Here is a 21,975-nt window from a genome sequence, read left to right on the forward strand (position 1 = left end):
AGCGAGGCCGAGGAGCGGTGGGAGAGGAACGGACGTCGCCAACATGGAGAGCGAGTCCAAAGTGTAGGAGCACACGCACATCTCTCCTCGCCTCTGCGCCGCCGGACGTTCGGCTGAGGTCAGAGGTCAGCTCAGGAAAGCGCCCCAAGGTGGGACACGGACCCCATCTCACGCGCTTTTTCTCTTTTTCTCGCCCCGAAGGACGCATGCGCGGGCGACTGCATAGTTCCCGAAACCAGTTTTTTCCTTAAAGATAAGAAATGATATTTTCAGATTTGTAATTCAAGATTAATTCCTATATGTGTATATTAATATATATATATATATAGATCTATTCTAGGGCATTTGCATTTGTATTTTTTGTATATATCTGTTGGGTTTGAGACGTGAGGTTGTTTGATACGACACAGTCGTGTATTCTGCCTTCTGGGATAGCGACAGACATATTTATCCACGCATGTACAGACGGTCCTGCAGTCGACTGACTCTGATGTACATAGTTTGAGTACTGTAGGCCATACTAGAGCTCGCTGGAGGAGGACGGCGCTGCGCTCGGTTGCATGGGATTGTGGGGCTGATGTGTGTGTGAGTGAGTGTGTGTGTGTGTGTATATGTGTGTATGTGTGTGTGTGTGTGTGTGTGTGTGTGTGTGTGTGTGTGTGTGTGTGTGTGTGTGTGTGAGTGTGTGTGTGTGTGTGTGTGTGTGTGTGTGTGTGTGTGTGTGTGGTGTGTGTGTGTGTGTGTGGTGTGTGTGTGTGTGTGTGTGTGGTGTGTGTGTGTGTGTGTGTGTGTGTGTGTGTGTGATACTCACTCAGCATACACAGTACTGACTGCTCCCCCCCGTACCGTCATCAGCCATGATCCTTCTCTCCCTTTGCTCTTCCTGTAACTCATAGTCATAATTGGATAAAGAAGTTCAAGTGGACCTGATGCTGCAGACGTCTGCGTGAGTCTCTCTGTGTTTCTGTTCGTTCGGTCGAACCGAAGCAGCAGACGTCACACACATCAGCGATCACTCGCACACGAGACCAAAGACCCGAGCCCTCATGTCACTAACAAACGCCTCACCGATTAATGATTACAGACATATTTGATTTAATGGCAGTGAGAACGAGGCTGCGAGGGATGGACACAGTCACTGTTGTTAATGGAGATCACAGACTTTATCAGTGACGATAATGATCGTTAAGAATCACAAATGTCCAGGAGATATTTACTGACATGGTTGTGTAGTGTGAACAGAACAGTGATCTGATCAAGTCAAGTCACCTCTATTTATCTTGCGATTTTAACAATACAGATTGTCAAAGCACTTTACAGTATTAAATAGGAAAATAGTGTCAATAATGCAGAAGGACAATAGTAAACACTCAGTTTTCAGTTAAAGGCAGTTCATCATAGAATTCAGTGATGTTATCATCCAGCTCAGTTCAGTTTAAATAGTATCTGTGGATATCACTGATATTAAGTGTCCTCAACTACGCAGTAAAGTCGGATTGTGCGGAGGACTCATTATCATTTTCACAAAACTTTCATGGCCTACAGAATATTTTGAATATATATCTGAACATGCAATATTTAGTTATTTAGCAGACAATATGTCAACAGAAAGAACAAAGCCTCTGCTTTAAAAAAAAAAAAAAAAAAAAAAAAAAAAACTTTTATTCTAGCTTCATGCATTCTTTTTTTATAAACACTTGAATGTGAGCAAGTTTCATTAAACACACACACACACACACACAAAACAACATTGAACAAAAATCTGAGAAAATGCCATTTTTGGATCAGATATATATTTTTGGATTAGATTTAAATCGATGATCAAAACATGAAGTCATCAACACACCAAAGCTGAACCACTTGTTTGGTCGACATTTAATATTAGGCAGATTTGATTTATATTTGATCATGTTTGCATGTTCCTCGCAGAGTTTTGATCCAGAGATGCAGTGCGCTGTCAGGAGAGGTGTAATAGCGCCCCCTGCTGTATAACAGTGAAAACACGGGAAACCAGGGAAAGAGTTCAAAACTGTGTACCATAGGTTCTCTCAAAGTTCTGTTAGTAATATTAATAGAACATTCGTTCAAAGTTATCTGGGCTTTAATAACATTCTCAAAACTTTTGCATTGGAATTTGATTTTTACATTATTCATGGGATGGTTTTTCTATAATGTTTTAGTTGAATGTTCCTCTAACTTCTTTTTTTTAAATGTTATTTGAATCAGAATTAGATCAGAAAGATTGTTTCAGAATGTTCAGAGAACATTTAAAAGTAACAATTCCGTAATGTTTGCAAAATGATCAAATTAAATATTCCATTTAAACCTTTGCATTACCAAGAAAAAAGTAGTTGAAATATTTTTTTAAAAACTGGACGTTTTAAACATTTAAAAAGCATTAAGAAATAACATTTTCATAACTGATTGGGAATGTTAGCATAATGTTTTTAGACCATATTTTTGTTACCTGGCATTAAACATGTCTAATAGCATCTGGATCTGTGCTGCTGAACAGAAAAACACACTTACATACTCCAAATGTGCAGTGATGGTGACTCATCATTTGATCAGACTCTCAAAAAAACTGAATTAGACATGCAGAATGAGTGTTTTTATTGAATGAATGATGAGGTGATGTGACAGCAGTGTAGCAGTGTGTGTTTATGATGTTTACGGCAGTGAGCCTCGTTTTCATTCCATCAAATCAAATACGTTACAGCAACACTCTCCTGCATTACATTCTGTGGACACTGAACATCTTACTACTCAGAAAAGTTTATATCTCTTAACTCAGACTTTTCCCCAAATTGTTAGTTTATATCTCAAAATTCTTTCCCCCCTCACAATTCTGACGATTTATTCCAGAATTCAGCCTGTTTTCTCTCAGATTAGCGAGCTGAGCCACACTTGTTGTATTCACAGCCGTGTGGGTCTGAGGGAGCTTCAGACAGAGTCAGACGAGCTCTTTCAGAGAACCTGTCCTCCAGTAAAGCCTGGAACATTCAGCGCTCCGGTCGTTTGATGAAGTGCCCTTTAAAGCGCCCTGCTGATATGAAGCCATTCAGACACGTCTCACGTCACATCAGATCCACCGGGACGTCATTCCTCCATTTCTGTTGAGAAATATGAAATCAGGAATATGAACATTTAAATGTCTTCGGATCCTTCTCTAAAGTTTATTTCACAAGCCATAATATGGTACATTATACAGTGTTTATTCAGATTTAGCGCGCATACAACAGCGATTCCTTCTGATTTTCTTGTTGATTTAGATAATTACTCTCTGTCACAAGAAGCTCATAAATAAACCATATCTAAATATTCACTTTGGGTTCTTTCTCTGTGTGTGAATGAGTGTGTGAGAATGAATCAACTGAAAGAGTGAGCTCTTTGCGTCGTGTGTGAATGGTGTGTAATGTTACAGTGATGATGGTTAACTGATTACACTGCTGTGTTTCATTATAACACACGTGTTCACTGTCCCTGCAGGAACCTTCTCACGATCTTCTGCCAAGCTTCTCTCAAGTTGTGAAGAAATGTTCTTCAGTAACATTAATAGAGCATTCGTTCAGTGTTATTCTCAATAATTTTCTCGAAACATTAGCACAAAAACATTATTTATACAAATATATTTATATCATGTTTTTTATGTAACATTTTAGTTGGACGTCATCTAATGGTTTTAAGTGTTATTACTTGTTTCAGAGAACATTCAAAAGTAACATTCTTAAGTTGCAAAATGATACAATGGAATGTTCCCTCAATGTTCACTTAACTAAGAAAGACATTTTAAAACAATGGCTGTTTAAATGTTCAGAGAACACTGAGAAATAATACTTCCGTAACTTAATATGAATGTTAAGAAAAGGGTCTTATAATGTGTTTTTATTAGCTGTGCACGTCACAATCATAATGATCAGTAGTTATAGTGAAACTAATGCTGGCATCTACACAGGGATTTGTTCTGACGGCAGCAGCAGGAGTGTCAAACTTTCTTTCTTCTTTTCTTCATTAATTTACGGACTAAAGGGTATAAACCTAACAAATTTAAAAAAAAAAAAAAATTCAACAATTAAGTATTTATTATTTCATCAATGATGACAAAACAACAGAAAACAACTATTATCTTAAGAAGTTAGGAACCATCCACACACACCCTCACTACAGTGTGCACGAGCGCGCCGGCGCGCGCCCACCTCTCAGCGCGTGCACGAGCTTGCCTTCATAAGTGTGCGCTCGCGCTCGCGCGCTCAGTGTTAAAGATGCTGCCGCTGGGTTCAGACGCGGATCCGCTGCTCGGGTGAGAGTTTCTGCTCAGTTCCTCTGTGTTTTCGTGTTCTCGAGTCTTGATTCTGAGTATCTCGCTCTCTTGTGTTCTGATAGCTGTCCTGTGATTTGGAGACCCTGGGATCTTTCAACAGCACAGACGCAGTTAAATAAAGTAACTCACTTGAATGACTCGAGTCTGTGTTTGATCTCAGAGTGGGTAGCGCAGCAGTGACACCCGTGTTCTTGTGTTCTTCAGGTGGTTTCTGGAGGTTTGAGGCGGGTTCAGACTTCTGGAGATGTTTTCCATCATCCTGCGAGGTCTGGTGCTCTTCCCCTTCATTCAGAAAACAACAACACTTTGTTTTTTAGATGTTTTTAAAAACCTAGTGAACAAAAATATGTTAGGAACGATAAGTTATCTCTGAATGTTCTCTAAACGTTAAAAATGCGTAGTCTTTTAATGTTTAAAAAGTTCTTATTGTTATGTGAACGTTCAGGGAACATTCCATTTGATCATTTGTAATCCTAGAGCCTGTCACGAGGGTCAGTTTTTATAAATTGAGATGTATACATCATCTGAAAGCTGAATAAATAATCTCTCCATTGCTGTATGGTTTGTTAGGAGGACAATATTTGTCTGAGATACAACTATTTGAAAATCTGGAATCTGAGGGAGCAAAAAAAATCTAAATATTGAGAAAATCATCTTTAAAGTTGTTCAAATGAAGTTCTTAGCAATGCATATTACTAATGAAAAATTAAGTTTTGATATATTTACGGTAGGAAACTTACAAAATATCTTCATGGAACATGATCTTTACTTTTACAAAGGTGGACATTTTTTGAAAACGTTCACAAACATACGGATTTGATTTCTTTCCCAAATTGCAGTGACTGCTGTAAAATGAGACCGCAGTGTTTCAGGAGTTTAGGACACGTTTATTCAATAAGGGTTTTATTTCCTATTTGGGTTTATGTGTATGCTTTAACTGTTTTTTCCCCAAGGCTTTGTTAGATGAGTGTTTACTGTATGTGAAGATTTATTTCAAAACCAGTATCATAGCTATTAAACAATTCCTCGTTATGAATTTAAATCTGTATTTAACCTCAGAAAGATCTCAAAGTGAGAAGAGGTGCTAAAGTCTGATTTTGTGGCGGCTGTGCTTTGAATGAAATGATTATAATCTAAACTGAAGTGAAGGAGGGTTCTGTAAATCTGACAGGAATCAGTGTAATCTACTGTAATGTTAACCCGGTCTGCTTTAAAAGTTTACAATGATTCACTTCTGAAAACTTTGGAAGTATGTAATCAGTTACAATACTTTAATAAAACAAATGACACTACTTATGACATTTTAAATGGAGTAGTTTGTAATCTGAAACCGATTACATTTCCAAAGTAACCTTTCCAACATTTTGCAAACATTAGATGGACGTCCAACTAAAATCTTTCAGAAATAAAATGTTTGTTGAACAATGTATAAATAATGTTTTGGTGTTAATGTTTTGAAAACATTATTGAAGACCAGATAATAACTGAATGAATGTTCTGGAAAATGTTTGCTTGTAACTTTGGGAGAAGATGAGAGAGTTGTGAGCAGGTTCTGTTAGTGGGGTTCTCTAGCGTCGACTGTCAGAGAGAGTGTGTGTGTGTGTGTGTGTTTCTGACGGGTCGCATCCATCCGCAGGCTGTTTCTGCCCAGATCCAGGATGCAGGAGTATCTGTCTCATCTGGGCCGGACGGTTCTGACCAGTTTCCCCGTTCAGGCCACACTGCACTTTTACAACGATGAAGACTCCAGCTCCGAGGAGGATGAAGCAGACACTCATTAAGCTCCTCAGATCCACACGTCTATAACATGAACTCACCAGTGAGCTGAGAGCGAAGCGTGCGGCCGTCAGGAAGCAGAAACACGTCGGTGTGTTTGAGGAAGCGCTGCGGATCCACAGGAACGAGACAAGCAGAAATACTGCCATCAAACACCAGACACACCTCTGATCTGAGGAAGATCCTGGCAACCGCCTTAAAGGGACAGTTCACTGAAAACTGACATGTTGATGTTCCAAACATGTATGAGCTTCTTCTGATGAACACACAAGATATTCTGAAGAATGTCTGTAACCAAACAGATGATGGTACCCATTGACTTCCATAGTATTTCTCTCAATGGGGACCAACGGCTGTATGGTTATCGATGATCTTCAAAATATCTTCTTATATATAAGAAACCCATGCAAGTTTAGAACAACTTGAACGTAAGTGGATGATGATGAACCGTCCCATGTTGTTGGAATTCATATTTCTGTTAAAATCTAAACACAAATAAAAACAGAATTGCTCAACATGCATTTGCATGCTCCATTTATTAATAATTCTAACAGCATACAGTATAGTTTAAACAGGCTGGGTGTCTGATAACAACAGTGTTTGAGTAACACACAGAAACACTCCAGTAACAGACTGTGCAGAAGTCAGCTGCTGCCGTAAATGTTCAGGTTGAATCAAATGGGCTGTACAACTTAAATTATTAAAAAAACTAAGTTTAAAAACATTTTTTATTTTATTTTGATAACAAAAATATGTCGTCATGATTTATTCATCATATAATTGTTTTGCAGTATAATGAAAGTCATTGTATTCTAATACATTAAACAAACATGAGAAAAAGCAGCAAACAGCAGTGTTTCCCTCCTTGTGGCGGTCACAGGGTCATGGGGTCACAGGTCAAGCGGTGACTGGCCACCCGACACCCGTCTGTTTGCTCACGAGGGCCAGTGTCTGCAGGAGACCCACCGCAGATAGTGAGCTGAGCGTTTCACTTCAGCCTGAGGTCACAGAGGTCACGGTCTGACCCCAGACCACCACACATCAGGAGTTTGGTGTTTGAGAAAGACGCAGAAGCCCAATGTTTAGAGCTTTATTAAAGTGCTTTGGTAGTGCGAGTTCCCAAAAGCATCGTAAGCCTAAGTTGATCATAGCTTCAGTGGGTCTACGATGCTTTTGGGAAACACAGCCCAGGTCTGTCCGAGGGTCAGCGGGTCACCTGACAGTCAGATCTCACGCGGCTGATGGATCTGTCCGTCTAAACCCTGAGCAAACACATCACTGCGCGCCAGGATCCAGGTAAAAGACACGGTTTATTTCACTGATGGGAACGTCTCTCAGTCTGGGAATCGCTCCGTCCTGATCCTCGTCCGCACGCTGACTCTTGGCGTAGTGATCTATACCACAAATAATGAACCAGAAATCCTTTGATTGAACGATGCAAGATGTTTAAAATCACTTGTAATTAGAGTAAAAGCAAGTGAGAGCAGAAGTGTGACTCTAAGCACTGATGTGTCACCTGTGATGTTGTGGACAGATGCGAGCGGAGCCGTGTTCATCAGATTCACTCCGAACAGCAGCACTAGACAGGTGCTTAAAGTGACCAGCAGGTAGATGGGTGCCGCCAGAGCCCAGTATCTGAAACACACGTGTGCGGGACATCAGCCTCGCCTCATCAACACATCAACACATGCCCTGTATCAGATCCACTCACTTCTGAGGCCAGTACGTCAGTCCAGCAGAGTGAAGCCAAGCGTCAGGAACGACAGCCCAGACCACATACAGACCTGATGACACACACGACACAATACACACACAGACACAACGCTCCGTTAAATCAACCATTCAAAACATTCACATCGTTTAGTCAGAAATGCATTTATACATATTTCATGTGAATACGTGTGTGTGAGTATATATATATATATATATATATATATATATATAAATATATATAAACAGTGTTGGGGAGTAACTAGTTCCATGTGACGGAGTTACATAATTACAAAATAAACGTAACTGTAATTCGTTACAGTTACTGAGAAATAATGTGTAATTAAATTAGTTACTTATGAAAATGTTAATGATTACAAAGAAAACTGTTCAATGAATATTTTTTCACACGTACCAACATACAGATTTTAATTGATTTCCATCCCAAATTGCAATATATTTAAGCTCATAATGATCTCAAAGTTAAAAGAGGCACTAAAGTCTGATTTTGTGGTGGTTGAGCTTTAAATTCAATGATTATAATCTGAATTCAAGTGGAGAAGGATTCTGAAAGTCTGTCAGTAATCAGTGTTGAGTTCTTCTGTAATGTTAACCCGTAACTGTAACTGTAATGTTACATGTTTGAAAATGATTAACAGTTGAAAATATTTGCTAGAAATTTTAACAAGTAATCAAAAAAATGTACATTCAAAATGTAACATAAAATTCAAATGTTGCATCAAATCAGTTACATTAGTTTAATAAAGTAACTGAAATAGTTACACTTCTAACTTGTGATCTGTAACCTGCTACATTTCAGAGTAACCCTCCGACACTGGATACATGTGACAGTGAAACAGCTCCCACTCAGAGTGCTAGAGATGTTGTAGTTTGATCAGCGGATGATGGAGAGACGTACAGAAGCCGAGCTGCGAGCCCAGAAACAGCACGAAGCCGTAGATCGCTCTCTCTGGCAGCGGAGACGGAGAGTTCTCCACCATCATCCACTCAGCTCGATCCGACACAACCGAAGCAAGCGGAAATGTCTCTTCTCTGATGCCGTTTCCTCCTTCTTCTGCGCAGGCGCGCCGCGTAATGTGAATGCTGCCCCCGCGCGGCCTGGAGGCACGCGCACACACACACACACACACACAAGATTCAAGTAGCTATATTGGCATGGTAAAAAAGTATCTTTACATTGCCAAAGCATAGAAACATTTTAAAATACATTTAACACAAATATACATAAGAATAGAAGTAGCCTATAGCATATAGAGTCTGTATATCTGTATTCAGTAAAAAGAAAGTACTAATAAACATTCCAATAAAGAGATAGGAGAAGGCCTGGATCCTGTCATGTCAGTGTGTGTGTGTTGTACAGTGTTTTCTTCTGCTTCTGTTCTGCTGCTTGTTCTTTTATCGTGGCAGGACTTGACGTACCTTGCAGCAGGTAAGAGCTTGTTGAGGTTTCTCCAGAATGTACCGCAGTCTGTCCTTTTGTTGAACCTGGTTGAAGTCTTTGTGCTGGTTTGTGAATTGGGGGAAGAATGTTTCCCTAAATTTGTGTAAAATTAGGACAACAAAGCATGAAACGATTTTTCTTTTCTTTTCTTTGGTTTCTTTGTCAATTAGCATATGTAGAGTGTATATATGGTCTGATGTGCAGTATTTTGGTTGACATTTACTCAGGACATTCTGTCAGTAAGGTAATGAAGGAGTCTGCTGTTTAGGATGTTACAGAAGAGTTTACCTAAGCTGCTGTTTGCACATATTCCACAATAGTTATTAGGGTTGAATTTGTCTCCGCTTTTATGAATTGGGATGATGAGGACTTGGTTCCAGGTGCTGGGAAATACACAACACACACTCTCTCTCTCTCTCTCTCTCTCTCTCTCTCTCTCTCTCTCACACACACACACACACACAAACACACACATACACAAACACACACACACACACACACACACACACACACTCACACGTTTACTTAGCTATCTAAATGGGTCGTTCCATAATTACGTAGACATCTATTATTTTTATGTCAGAAGAAATCAGAAAGAGCTTTATTGCCTAGTATGTTTACACACAAGGAGTTTGACTCAATGACAGGAGCTTCCAGCGCAGATGAAAGCACAGACCTACTGCAAACATAAGAATAACACAGTAGAGATGAAATATAGCTAATATAAGAAAAACAGAAAAGTAAATCATTTAATATAATACAGGAGTAGAAATATAGAAGAAAAAACATATATAGTTTTTTGTTTTGTTTTGTTTTTTTTGTTACAGTGATTAGGACATTTTTCAAAACTCTTCACACAGTTCTCCTAACCAAATTTCATCTGGTACAGCATTTAATTTCACACTCACACTGCACTTAAACCACCAAAACACTTCATTAATGTCTGAAATTCAACTCATTCTGCCATAACACCAGCAAAGGCTTTCACCAAACAAACACACTTCATCACTCAACACAACCTAAAGACACTAACTAGGGAGCACTGAGACAGCAGCAGCTGGTGTGCCCTTGACAGCCACCAGGGCACTAGTTTTTTTTGGACTTCAGTTCCCATCAGCCCTTTCTCCGTGATTGTTCCATTACCTTCAGCTGCGTGTCTTTAGTTTGTTAACTCATCCTGATATATCCCCTGTTCTCTGCGGCTTTTGTTGCTGCATTACTGTTTTCTTATTGCCTTTTGCGCGTTTTTCTGCGTTTGCCCTCATATGGATTACTGTTTTTTGACTCTTAAATAAAGGCTGCAATTGGATCTTCTTGTTTGAGAGCATTTCGTGACAAGCATTATACATTGTTTGCGTTTGTAAAATTTATTTACAGAACAAGAATGACACTATCTATTGCTTATAGTTCACTGCAATATGTTAAAAGTTCATGTTTCCATTATTTTTCTTCTTTTGTATGTTAGTGAAAGTGAAAAACTAATGCTTGTGTTTGTGTCTATTCAACTATATTCAACTATATTAAATAGCTTTGTATTTGTTTGTTGTTGTTTTTTTGTTTTTTGTTTTTTTTCAGTAATTCAGAATATTTCAATATGGTATTACTGAAATAATGTAGCAAATTTCTGTCATAGTTTTGCTGTTGTTTTTGTCTGAGTGAGAAAAGAATCTGTCATTTGAATGATGTAGTTATTGAATGCACTTCGTTCCAAAGTAGTGATAAATGATCCAGACTGCTGTTGTGCTTCTAACAGACTGTAAAAAAGAAATAAAAAATAACTGTAAGGAATGTGCAGATTTACAAGTGTACAGTTTTTAGATTCTGTGTATATGATATGTGTAGTTGAATCATATTTATAAGCTAATCCTAACCCTACCCCTCGTAGAAAACTTTCTGCACTTTTACATTCTCAAAAAACACTTTGCTTCCTTTATTTTAAATCAGTTTTACAAACGAGGACGTCACCGATGGGAGGTTTCTGGAGATATTGTCAGGTGAAGGTTTGGATTCTGGAATCCACTGCCGCTTCAATATGTATCCTTTCAAGTGGTTTATTAATATTATTTTTCGAAATATCAAATGATTTGAAGGACTTCTGACTTACTATGACAGCCCGGGTCACGAAGGTCATGATGGCCTCGTCTACATGACCAGTTTACATTTAAAACATCTACCATATTCTTCATCTTCATCAACATCAAAGAATCTAGAATATTGACTGAAACCTCTAGCTGCATGGGAAAAAGTACTTCATATCTGGATGTTTTGGGAAAGTTCCTGATTAGACAACTCAGCCTTGAAGAAGCTGTGTATTCTCTCTCTGTGTGTGTGTGTGTTACTGAGTGAGTGTGTGTGTGTGTGAGTGTGTGTGTGATTGAGTGAGTGAGTGAGTGAGTGAGTGTGTGTGTGTGTGTTACTGAGTGAGTGTGTGTGTGTGTGTGTGTGTGTGTGATTGAGTGAGTGAGTGAGTGAGTGAGTGTGTGTGTGTGAGTGAGTGTGTGTGTGTGTGTGTGTGTGTGAGTGAGTGAGTGAGTGAGTGAGTGTGTGTGTGTGTGTGTGTGTGTGTGTGTGTGTGTGTGTGAATGTGTGAGTGACTGTGACTGTGTGTATGTGTGTGTGTGTGTGTGTGTGTGTGTGTGTGTGAGAGTGAATGAGTGTGTGTGTGTGTGTGTGTGTGTGTGTGTGTGTGTGTTTTTTTGGTGTGTGTGTGTTTGTGTGTGTGTGTGTGGGTGTGTGTGTGTGTGTGTGTGTGTGTGTGTGTGTGTGTTTTGCAGGACTAGACGTCAGGGAGATGAATCACTGCACCTGAGACGGACTAAACATGAACAGCGCTATGAGTTTGATTTCCATCCTCGGAGGGACACTTCTCATGCAAACCCAGATCACGCTGTCATCTAAATAATCACTGAAGGTATGCCTTTCAACTGTATTTACACGTGATTTTATATGTTTATCAATTCAGTATTCTTTAAACATGAAGTAATGATGAAGTTAGTGACCTTTGTTAGAGTATAACTTACTTCAGAAACTTTTTCTTCAGTTGATTGTCTCAGGGTCTTTGTTCATCATATCTGCTCCTTAAATCCCCTTCACAGATTCAGATTTGTTTTGTGTTTATGATATTAAGAATAAGAATGGGATTATCCATTTTCAATAACCTGGTAGAACAATATAACTGTTCTTTAAACTTAGGCTTCTAATAAAGATAGTATTGACTTATTATTTTAAAAGGAGTTTATTTGACTTTATTAGGAATTACATATTTATTTATTTATATCTGACCATCATGTTTCCTCTTCATGACATCATTTTTTAGCCCTGATGGAAAGCTCACATGAGTAATCTGATGAATACACAATAAAAAAGGTCATTGCAACATCTCACAATTTTTTTCCCTTGCAATTGCAAGTTTATATCTCGCAAGTCTTTGACTTCTCAGAATTGCACTGTAATTTCATCTTGAAAACACTTCTTTTTTTTTTTTTCTATAAATGGTGTTACAGTTTTTCTCGATTGCTAACACACAATTCATGAAACAATTAACACAATCTCATAACTACACACCAGCTTGTGCAAACTTCAGATTTCCAGCTCAAACTCAAATAGTTTAGTCAAAAACATCTTTTGTCTCTTTTGTCAGACTTACACTACTTCACTATCTAGAGAACACTAGTGAGATCACTCCAAAACACTGTCACAGAAACCTGCTTTTGAGAAACAGGAATCATTTTGCTATGACTGTTACAGTATACGACATAAATAGAGCGGCGAAGATACAGTAAAAACAGCATTAAACTGTAAGAAAGGTTTCCTGTCATTGCACTACTGTAAAGAGATCTTACAGTAGATGAAACGCACTACATGAGAAAAGTTCAAAGACCAAACAACTGAATATACAGTAAACACACTGGAATATACTGTCAGTTACTGTAAATAGATTAATTCAGAATCCCCTGCCGAACTGCATTACAGTATTGTTAATATCTTTATTTCTTATACTATAGCAGTTTATAGCAGAACTGAGAGACGACTGTATTTTGTCAGAAGACTAAGAAACTGCTATAGTATAACAAATAAAGATATTACCAATACTGTAATGCAACAGAGGATGCTGAATGAATGAATGAACGAACGAATGTTCTACTGTATATTCAGTTGTTTGGCAAAATATCAAAACTTAATTTTTGATTAGTAATATGCATTGCTAAGAACTTCATTTGAACAACTTTAAAGATGATTTTCTCAATATTTAGATTTTTTTGCACCCTCAGATTCCAGATTTTCAAATAGTTGTATCTCAGACAAATATTGTCCTCCTAACAAACCACACATCAATGGAGAGATTATTTATTCAGAACACAGATGATGTATACATCTCAATTTCATTGAAAATGTATCCTTATGACTGGTTTTGTGGTCCACAGTCACGTTTATTGTTTATTATATATAATAATTATATTTATTATAATTAAGTTATTTCTATCTATCAGTAAGGTTCTGATATTTCTGTCATTAAGGAGTAAGATGATGTCTTAAACTTTATATGCACGATGGGTAAATACCATATCCACAAAGCTGGATACATAAACCCAGCTGCAAAATATTATCTTCTGATCTACATTATTATTTCCATCAAAAGCTCTGAACGGGATTTAAGTAATAAGTTATGTTATTTTTCTCTCTCCTATGTATTCCCACAAATGTTCTATGCTCTGTATAGAATTATATTTCTGCAAAAAAAAAAAAAAAAAAAAAAAAAAAAAAAAATAATAATAATAATATTCAAATCGAACGCTATACTCGGCGGGAACACCAGAGGGCGGGAACGCTTTTCGCGCCTGCTCGCGCTGCAGTTCACGCGCGAGAGAACCCAACGGCTCACACCAGGTAACAATCAAGCAGCGCGTTGCCCTTCCCCAAAAAAAGAAAAACAGGTAAAAAACACCGTTAATCACATTCACAACACCGCGGGATGTCTCACGGTAAGAACCGACCTCAGGTGTTTGCGCGACAGCCACGTTTCAGGCAAACATCTGCAGCGCTAGTTATCTGAGGTAACTTAACGTTAACATCTGCGGCACAGACGCGTCGCGTTTACCTTCCCGACGAAGTTCATCTGACTGACCATTAACTTTAACGTGTTCTCGTGTAGGCATCGAGCTTTATTAAAGTAAAAGCGAGGCTCGAGTGTTAGCGATATTCGGTTTCTTGTTTCAGATGCTTTTCACCACAAACATTTAAATCAAACGAGCTGAGGGAAAAACCTCCATCAGACGCGCAACTCCTTCATATATCACATATAATCGATCTGTGTTGTTGTTTCATACTGTGCTGATGTGTTGTAAGAGTGTGTCTGTGTGGAACAGTGTAACTTAGCCAGGGTTTCACAATCGCTTAAAGTAGCGCAGTTCTTGGAAACACTGGTCTGGAAGCGGTTTTCAGGTAACGTAAAAGGATCCCCGGTAAAATCGTGTTCCGGGGGTGAAATACATGTTTGTTTGTTTTTTCACGTGATGAAATTAGCATTTTATGGGCTAACGTTAAGTATCACGGTATTGGGGTCGTTTAAAGTAGCGCAGTTCTTGGAAACACTGGTCTGGAAGCGGTTTTCAGGTAAAATCGTGTTCCGGGGGTGAAATACATGGCCTCGTGGTAGATGACGCGCAGCACTGGTCTGGAAGTAGGCGGGGCTCAGATCAGGTGCCTCGTGGGAAACGTACCTGAAGAAGAGGAATCTGCTCCAGAGAGTTTGACGCTTGCCTGCTGTGTTTCTGTGTTTCAGGAGGATGTCAGACTCGGAAGACTCGGATCTGGAGGAGCGAGCGGACGTGGTGCGACACCGAACCAAGATCGTGAGTAGAATTGAGACGAAGGCGTCAGGCTGTGCTGAACACACCTGTGATTCACTGTTTCTCACTCAGATCTATCAGAGCCAGTTCCCGTACATTCACATGGAGCCGCCGGGTGAGTGAACGCCGCTCTCTTTATCATCTCGATCGGCGCTGCAGGCGTTTCAGTGTAGATGTGTTTTACAGACGTCATATATGAGCGCTGGACCAAGATAAAGCCCGAGGTGAAGAAGCACGTGGGTCATCTGATGCACGTGTCTGTGTTCTGGTGGCACATCCTCCTGAGACAGCAGGACAATCACCCCACCACCTTCTGGGCCGTGGAGATGGGCTTTCTGGACTCCAAGTGAGTCGCTTGCAGGACAGATACACATCTGATGTGACCGTGAGGATCTGAGACTATAGGATTACCTGAATGTTTTATCAAAGAATGATATTTTTAACTAGTCAATTTGGAAATGTAAATACCACATGGTTCAAGTAACATTTTCTTTATTAAGCATCTGCTTAAAGTTCTTTTCTACGTGCAGCACACGTGGGGCTCCTCATGGTGTAAATGTTAAACAAATGATTTAAATATCTTTCATCAGAAAAGATGCATGAAATATGAAGGCAAATGTTGTTCAATTTGTTTCTTAAACACCCACCCATATGTTCAAAAATAGTTTAAAACCGAAATGAAAAATTTTTTAGCTAAAATGTAGACCTTCAGTTTTATAGGGCGACTCATAAAGTCAGGGTGACTCGGACTCTTCCCGACGGTCAGTATAACAGCAGGGATAGATGATTATTAACGGTCAGAGACGGACAGTAGGGAAGTATTTGTACTCTGCTGTAAAAGTACTTTTCAGGTGTTTGTACATTGTGTTTTTCTGTAGAAAACTTTTACTTCACAACATTCCAAAGCATAATATTGGACTTTTTACTGCACAGAAAACCACTCTGATAAAGTACAGATCATTTACTTGAGTAAAGGAGAAATACTTCACTACTGTCCAGCAGCTTTCAGTCCGCATCATCAAATCTTAGACATACAGTACTAGATCTGCACAGCTTTCTGCTTTTCCATTGTTCTTCTGAGTAAACTTGCACTTGATGGACATGTTTGACCATTCCATTCGTGACTTGCATCTTTTGCGTCTCTCCGATGAAATGCAGGGCTCGCAAAATTTCTAAAATTTTAAATAAATTAACCAAAAGTAGGTCATTCCACTTAAATCACGATATGGCCTAGTATCTGTAAATATAGAGCCGCAAAAGTCGATTTAAATGAATCCTGCATGTTCTGCCGTCTCACTAAATGAGGATGTAAACACATGAACAGCATCTCCACTTTATGAGCATTTTACGTTTGATTTGAGTGAAACTAGCTTCATATCTCAGACACAGAACCGTAAAGGTATTCACCGCAACCCGTCAAAATAAAAGTCTGGTTTGAAATAATGACAATAGAATGAACACAGCCTCCTCCTCCTCCTCCTCCTCTTACTACTACTAAAATGAAACCAACATTATTTTAAAGGAATAATCACACAACATTTCTTCCATGTTTTAATTTTAATCGTAAATCCCCCTTGTTTGCCAAAAAATAAAGTTTGCTTAAACTTCAATAATTAAATGATGAAATTAATGTTTTATGCCTTCATTTGATAACCAGAAAAATGTAAATACACAACACAGAATTTCTGAGGGGAAAAATTCATAAGGCTACTTTAAGAAAAAATAAAATTAATAAAGTTGTTTTATGCGTTCATATAGTTAGACATGCTAAAACGCATAATTTGGTAACGATAAAAATATAAATAATATGGTGAGAAAAAATAAAACATTACATACGGCCCTAAACATGTATTATTTTTTTTTTGTTAAACTTTTAATAAATTGATGTGAAAATGTATATACTATTAAAAAAGAGTTGAGGAAAAATTAAATGGAAAACTTATTTTTTTATTAAAGTGGAAATCAGTTTACTAAATAAACTTGACTGACTGCTACTTTAAAGGGATATTATTTGTGGTGTTTATTATTTATTTTTATGTAACTATATAATTTTGTGCAATTAATTGCCTGTCAGTTGAGTTTGTGGCAAAACCTTTTGCAGTTTTTACATGTAGTTTATACCTGCATAAAATTTATTAAAATGGATGTTTAATTTCATAAAGTACAATTTGATTTCAAAATGCACCTACAATTTTTTTTTTTTTTTTTTTTTTTTTTTTTTTTGTGTTTTTCAGTTGAATAAAAGACAATTTTTCCCTATATATTTCATCATTGAGGATTTCTTTAGTCAAAATCTCGTCTTGTTCTTGTGAACCCAGTCTCGTGTCTCGTCTCGTGGGATAAGTCACACCTCTAACAAATTACATGCATAGCTTAGGTAAATAAACTAGAACAAATTTACAATTAAAATCAGGTCTAACTTTAGTTTTCAGGCACCGAAATGTAATAAAGTTAAATAAAACTGTATGAATTAAATGTAGATTAGTCATTGTTGAAGTTGTTTTGTTTAAGGACACAGACAGCAGCAGGTGTTTACAGGCTGCTGTCCCTTTAAGACGGATCTAATATGATACACATGTAATTTCTTTGTTCATTTCACTTAAGACATTACCAACTGTTTAAGAGAATACTTGCCGAGATGGACATTAATTTAGTGTGTTCAAGCACAAGGATCTGCATTAGAGGAATCCATTCTGTGTTTGGGCTAAAATGAGGCTCTCTCTGATTGCTTTGAGTTTGTGTGTGCAAATAACAGCGTGAGTACTGAAACTACCTCCTCTTGTGCTTCAGTGGTTTAAAACACTTGAATGTTTACATCATCTAGACTTAAACTGATCTGTTTCACCAGTAACGGCGAGTGAAAAACGTGAATTTAAAGAGAGATTTTATTAAATTATTTGAGATGCATGTTGGTAGCCCGACTGGAAGAGACGGTAGCCACAGGACGTCAGAAAACGCCTTTTTTAAAAATGTGGTGCTCAAATTAAGAGTTCAACTCTCGTCTCGTAACCTTGCGTTTTTCCCTGCGTCTGTGTGAACGGCTGCACAGAACTAGTCAAGTCACCTTTATTTATATAGTGCTTTTAACTAGGGCTGGGCGATTTAGCAAAAAATTGAAGTCAGTTTTTCCAGAATGTTTGACCGAATCTTTTTTTTTTTTTTTTTTTTTTTACGATTTTTAACTAGTCGGCTTGAAAATGTGACTACAACATGATTCAAGTAACTTGTTCTTTATTAACCCTCTTGTTAAAGAATATTCCATTCCGAGTGCAGCACACATGAAGATGTCAACATGATGTAAATGTTAAACAATCACTTGTTAAATATCTTTGCAGAAAAGATGCATGAACTACAGCCACATCTTGTACAAACTTGTCTTATACATATTATGTGTTCAGAAATAATACGAGGAAAGTGCTTTAAAACAAATTCTCAAGAGTCAAGGTGATTCAGATTCAGAATGAGTGAAGTTATAACACCAGTAGAGTATTATTATCTATAAATGTTCTGTAAAACAATGAACAGCAGCTTTCAGTCTGTCACCGTGATGCAAACATGAGATATCAGACATACAGCAGTACTTCTTCACAGGGTTTTATTTGATTGCGCTGCTTTTCCATTGTTTTTCTGTGTAAACATGGATGTGTTTGACTGTTGCGCTCGCGTCTCATGCATGAAACGCTTTCTGAAAACACGCCGCTCAAGTTAAGAGAAGTTCACTCTCATCTTTGGGTTGGATCATTCTCTTTACTGCTATCACTGACATATTGTCAAAGTGTCTTATTCTAACATTTGGTAATATTTCTATTCAAAATAGTGATTCCTTAATTTCTAAAAAAAAATTAAATCGCCCAGCCCTACTTTGAACAATACAGATTGTGTCAACTAGTGAGATATTCTGCGTTATGCTCCTTCAGCGAGCACGTCGTCAGCTGCATGTCATGTACTCGGAAATTTTTGTTTCTCTTAACTAATGTTTTTATTCAGAACCGTTGTGGCAAAACATTACATTCAAATTAGGGGTGGGCGATATGGCAAAAATATCACAATTTTTTTTATTTTGAAGCAAAACCATACAATCAAACAAAATTGTCATGTTGGTTTTGCTAAAAAACAAGTTGTCTGAGCATTACAGCCAAACTAATTTCCCTATTTTAAAAACAAAGCCTTACAAGGTAACAACATATGAAAAGAGTGGCAGATATTTAGTCAAAGTGGGCGAAGATTACCTTTATTATTTATCTTTGTTAATAAAAACTAAGAAGATACACACACACACACACACACACACACACACATATATATATATATACATATATACACACACACAAAAACAAACTGTGTTTTATTTTCTGGCACAATAGTTTTTCAGTCAAGAGTAGTGAGTGATTATTTTTTTTTCTCTGTTTTGGTGTTTTATTAACAGTAAAGGAGTAGTTCACTCAAAAATAAAAATTGTCACCTATCTGTCAATGAATCTTATTTCTATAACATACGCACTCGAAAGTTGTTTTAAACACGAATGAGTTTCTCTTTTCTGATGAACACAAAATCTATTTTGAAGAATGTAGAAATTAGTATTCCACAGTGGATCAGCAGAAATCGCCCCGGCCCTAAAAATGTGTTTTTCACTGTCTGTCTTTCAGTGTGTCGAATGATTTGAGTCTGAAGAGGCTTGAGAAGATTGAGATTCTGGAAAGCATTCTGGATGCCATGGAGAGAGGGGTACGTATCTGTGCTGATGAACGTTCACTGCTCCTACACCAGTTCTTCAAGTGTCATGAAACCCCTGTTTCAGCACTGCTCTGTCACACCTTAGATCTGAATAGACTCCAGAAATGGGCATGTACAGCTGTGGAAAAGAGGGGAGAAAACAACCAATAAAACACAGACCTACAGCACAATCATTATACAAACAAATGGATATTGAAATATCTTTCAAACAGAAAGATTAAAGGCAGTTACTTTGTTTGCTCTTTGAATTTTCGGTCTGTATTATTTGCTGTTGTGTATCACAATAATCCGTTGTGCCATTGCGTTCATGATCAGATGTATCAGCTCCCTTTTTTGTGCTTTTTGATTTGATGAAGACGTGCGCATACACTGAGCTGGTTCATGTTCAGAGCATGAGAGAATGTGTTCACATAAGCTTGAAACACGCTTGCTCTGCTCCAGATATGAACTCTGATCCTCGCAGCGATTGTTAAACCCATAGCGGCGTTCAGCGCAGAAACCGCTCTCTCATGCGTGCTCCATGTGTTGTCATATTAAATATTATTACAGTCATGTTTACAGAAATGAACTGAGATTTAAATTCTCTGCTGTAAGACGACTTCATGCATAAGACAGCACACTGATTGGATGAGAAGAGTTCATTCTCATGAATAATCCTGAGAAAAGCTGGGGAAACTGATGATGTAGACATGTCCTCTCCAGCAAATCACCACTGCTAATTCACTTTTTGTGACGCTGGTTCAACTTCGCTTTTTGAACTGGAAGAACGAAATTGCTCCAAAAGATGAAACAAATAACCAGTTTTATCTTCATAATAGACGTAACGAGTGCTAAAATTGTTTTCACTGATGTGCAGCATGTTCATGTATGTTAACATCTCCAAAAATGTGTTTTGGTGTTTCATGACACAGGTCTGATGTTGTGTCTTGTTTTGTTCAGCTGTCTCACTCGGACATGGAGACGAAAGCCCGAGCCGTGGTGTCCCTGAGCAGGTTGTTTTCTGCGGTACGTTGCTGCGCCGCTGCGGTAAGCTTGTTTTACTGGTGTTTGTGTGTTCTGATGTGTGTCTGTCTGCAGGACGAGGATTGTTTGCCTGAAGCCATCGCTTGGCTGCGGGACTCTGGAGCTCCTGACGTCGGTAAGAAGCTGATGGATCTGGGATCGGTGGAGATTCGCTACCGCACGCTCCGCTTCGTCTTCAATGAGTGTGAGTTTCATTTCCAGCAGTAGAGATGTTGAACATCTACAGGGCAGGGTTATTAAATGAAAACCAAAACTGTCATAACATTTTGTTCTTGACATAAGATAAATGTTAACTGAAATACATTATGAAAACTAAACATTTTCGCTTGGTTTATCTTTAAGTACTAAAATAACTAAAACTAAAAAAAAAAAAAAAAAGTTCATCCAAGTTGTCCTAACACAAGAACACAATTTGGTTTGACAATTTCATGAAAGGATTTTATCCTTTTATACTTCAAATGTTGACGTGTGTGTGTGTGTATATATATATATATATAATAAAACTGACAAAAGCACAACAAAATTGTTAAAACTTTAACAAAATAAAATGATAAACATTATAGGAAATATACAGTATACATAGAAAAAAATGCAACATATCTAATCCAAGTTTTAGCAAAAGCTATGCTAGGATCTCAGCGGTGGTTCAGTGCTGTCAGCATCTGTGAGCTTCATGATGGATCCTGTTTGTGCTCATTAGCCCACACTAACGAACGTCTGGCCCCACAGACTCACGTTATCTTCAGGTGATTTCGTGCAGTAAAAAGAAAGCCATCGAGGAGCTGAAATCAGAGCCGGATTCTTGGACTTTATCGGTGAGAGTCTTTAAAATCAAATAACATGTTTGTGTCCATATAACGCACTGCATTCATAGGATTATTAATATCTCTATGAATTATGATTGACTCTGATTGCTGTGGGAGTTGTGCTTAAGTGGATATGGACCAGAAATAGGATACTGCCTTCTCATTCCAGAAAAGTGAAGATATGAAAAATAAAGGAAATGAGCAATTTCAGAAGAAGAAATATGATCTGGCGTTGAAGTGGTACACTAAAGCCATTAAATACCAGTAAGTGACGGAACAACTTCACTGCTTTCA

The 21,975-nt window shown here is 38.0% G+C and overlaps 4 protein-coding genes across 5 annotated transcripts in view; 3 read left to right on the plus strand and 1 right to left on the minus strand.

Annotated features, from left to right (window-relative positions):
• The window catches only part of LOC109076838 (G protein-activated inward rectifier potassium channel 2-like), a 33,657-nt gene extending 32,975 nt beyond the window's left edge, over positions 1-682 (plus strand). Inside the window, exon 3 of one of the 2 annotated variants that reach the window (XM_042733353.1) lies at positions 1-682. This exon is cut by the window's left edge and continues 259 nt beyond it. In XM_042733353.1, coding sequence (XP_042589287.1) covers positions 1-67 — 67 coding nt within the window. In that variant the 3' untranslated portion in view covers positions 68-682. The other variant, XM_042733352.1, reaches the window with a different exon arrangement.
• Positions 683-4,216: 3,534 nt separating this feature from the next.
• On the plus strand, positions 4,217-6,771 carry LOC109076842 (protein ripply3-like). Its single transcript, XM_019092488.2, has 4 exons — positions 4,217-4,300; positions 4,384-4,441; positions 4,526-4,587; positions 5,958-6,771. The coding sequence occupies exons 1-4, from the start codon at positions 4,263-4,265 to the stop codon at positions 6,100-6,102; spliced, it is 303 nt and encodes a 100-aa protein (XP_018948033.1). The 5' UTR covers positions 4,217-4,262; the 3' UTR covers positions 6,103-6,771.
• Positions 6,772-6,807: 36 nt separating this feature from the next.
• On the minus strand, positions 6,808-8,880 carry LOC109076841 (phosphatidylinositol glycan anchor biosynthesis, class P). The gene is made up of 4 exons (XM_019092487.2): positions 8,727-8,880; positions 7,809-7,881; positions 7,614-7,732; positions 6,808-7,491 (listed from the first exon to the last, which is right to left on the minus strand). The coding sequence occupies exons 1-4, from the start codon at positions 8,809-8,811 to the stop codon at positions 7,373-7,375; spliced, it is 396 nt and encodes a 131-aa protein (XP_018948032.1). The 5' UTR covers positions 8,812-8,880; the 3' UTR covers positions 6,808-7,372.
• Positions 8,881-14,124: 5,244 nt separating this feature from the next.
• LOC109076829 (E3 ubiquitin-protein ligase TTC3-like) overlaps positions 14,125-21,975 on the plus strand; it is a 36,092-nt gene continuing 28,241 nt past the window's right edge. Inside the window, exons 1-9 of the mRNA XM_042733354.1 lie at positions 14,125-14,323; positions 15,052-15,121; positions 15,191-15,233; positions 15,305-15,464; positions 19,765-19,843; positions 20,792-20,857; positions 20,930-21,059; positions 21,605-21,690; positions 21,851-21,945. Coding sequence (XP_042589288.1) covers positions 15,056-15,121; positions 15,191-15,233; positions 15,305-15,464; positions 19,765-19,843; positions 20,792-20,857; positions 20,930-21,059; positions 21,605-21,690; positions 21,851-21,945 — 725 coding nt within the window. The 5' untranslated portion in view covers positions 14,125-14,323; positions 15,052-15,055. The remainder of the gene's footprint in view (positions 14,324-15,051; positions 15,122-15,190; positions 15,234-15,304; positions 15,465-19,764; positions 19,844-20,791; positions 20,858-20,929; positions 21,060-21,604; positions 21,691-21,850; positions 21,946-21,975) is intronic.

Source organism: Cyprinus carpio, chromosome B10 (genome assembly GCF_018340385.1).
Source record: "Cyprinus carpio isolate SPL01 chromosome B10, ASM1834038v1, whole genome shotgun sequence".
In the NCBI taxonomy this organism is placed as follows: domain Eukaryota; kingdom Metazoa; phylum Chordata; class Actinopteri; order Cypriniformes; family Cyprinidae; genus Cyprinus; species Cyprinus carpio.

What these genes read in the sequence shown, in the direction of transcription:
- LOC109076842 (XM_019092488.2), top strand. Translation starts at nt 4,263, where the DNA reads ATGCTGCCGCTGGGTTCAGACGCGGATCCGCTGCTCGG. An exon ending in GACGCGGATCCGCTGCTCGG is followed by an intron (nt 4,301 to 4,383) that starts GTGAGAGTTTCT and finishes GTGTTCTGATAG; the next exon opens with CTGTCCTGTGATTTGGAGAC. An exon ending in GTTTTCCATCATCCTGCGAG is followed by an intron (nt 4,588 to 5,957) that starts GTCTGGTGCTCT and finishes ATCCATCCGCAG; the next exon opens with GCTGTTTCTGCCCAGATCCA.
- LOC109076841 (XM_019092487.2), bottom strand. Translation starts at nt 8,811, where the DNA reads ATGATGGTGGAGAACTCTCCGTCTCCGCTGCCAGAGAGAGCGATCTAC. An exon ending in GGGCTCGCAGCTCGGCTTCT is followed by an intron (nt 7,882 to 8,726) that starts GTACGTCTCTCC and finishes GTGTGTCATCAG; the next exon opens with GTCTGTATGTGGTCTGGGCT. An exon ending in CTGACGTACTGGCCTCAGAA is followed by an intron (nt 7,733 to 7,808) that starts GTGAGTGGATCT and finishes CGTGTGTTTCAG; the next exon opens with ATACTGGGCTCTGGCGGCAC.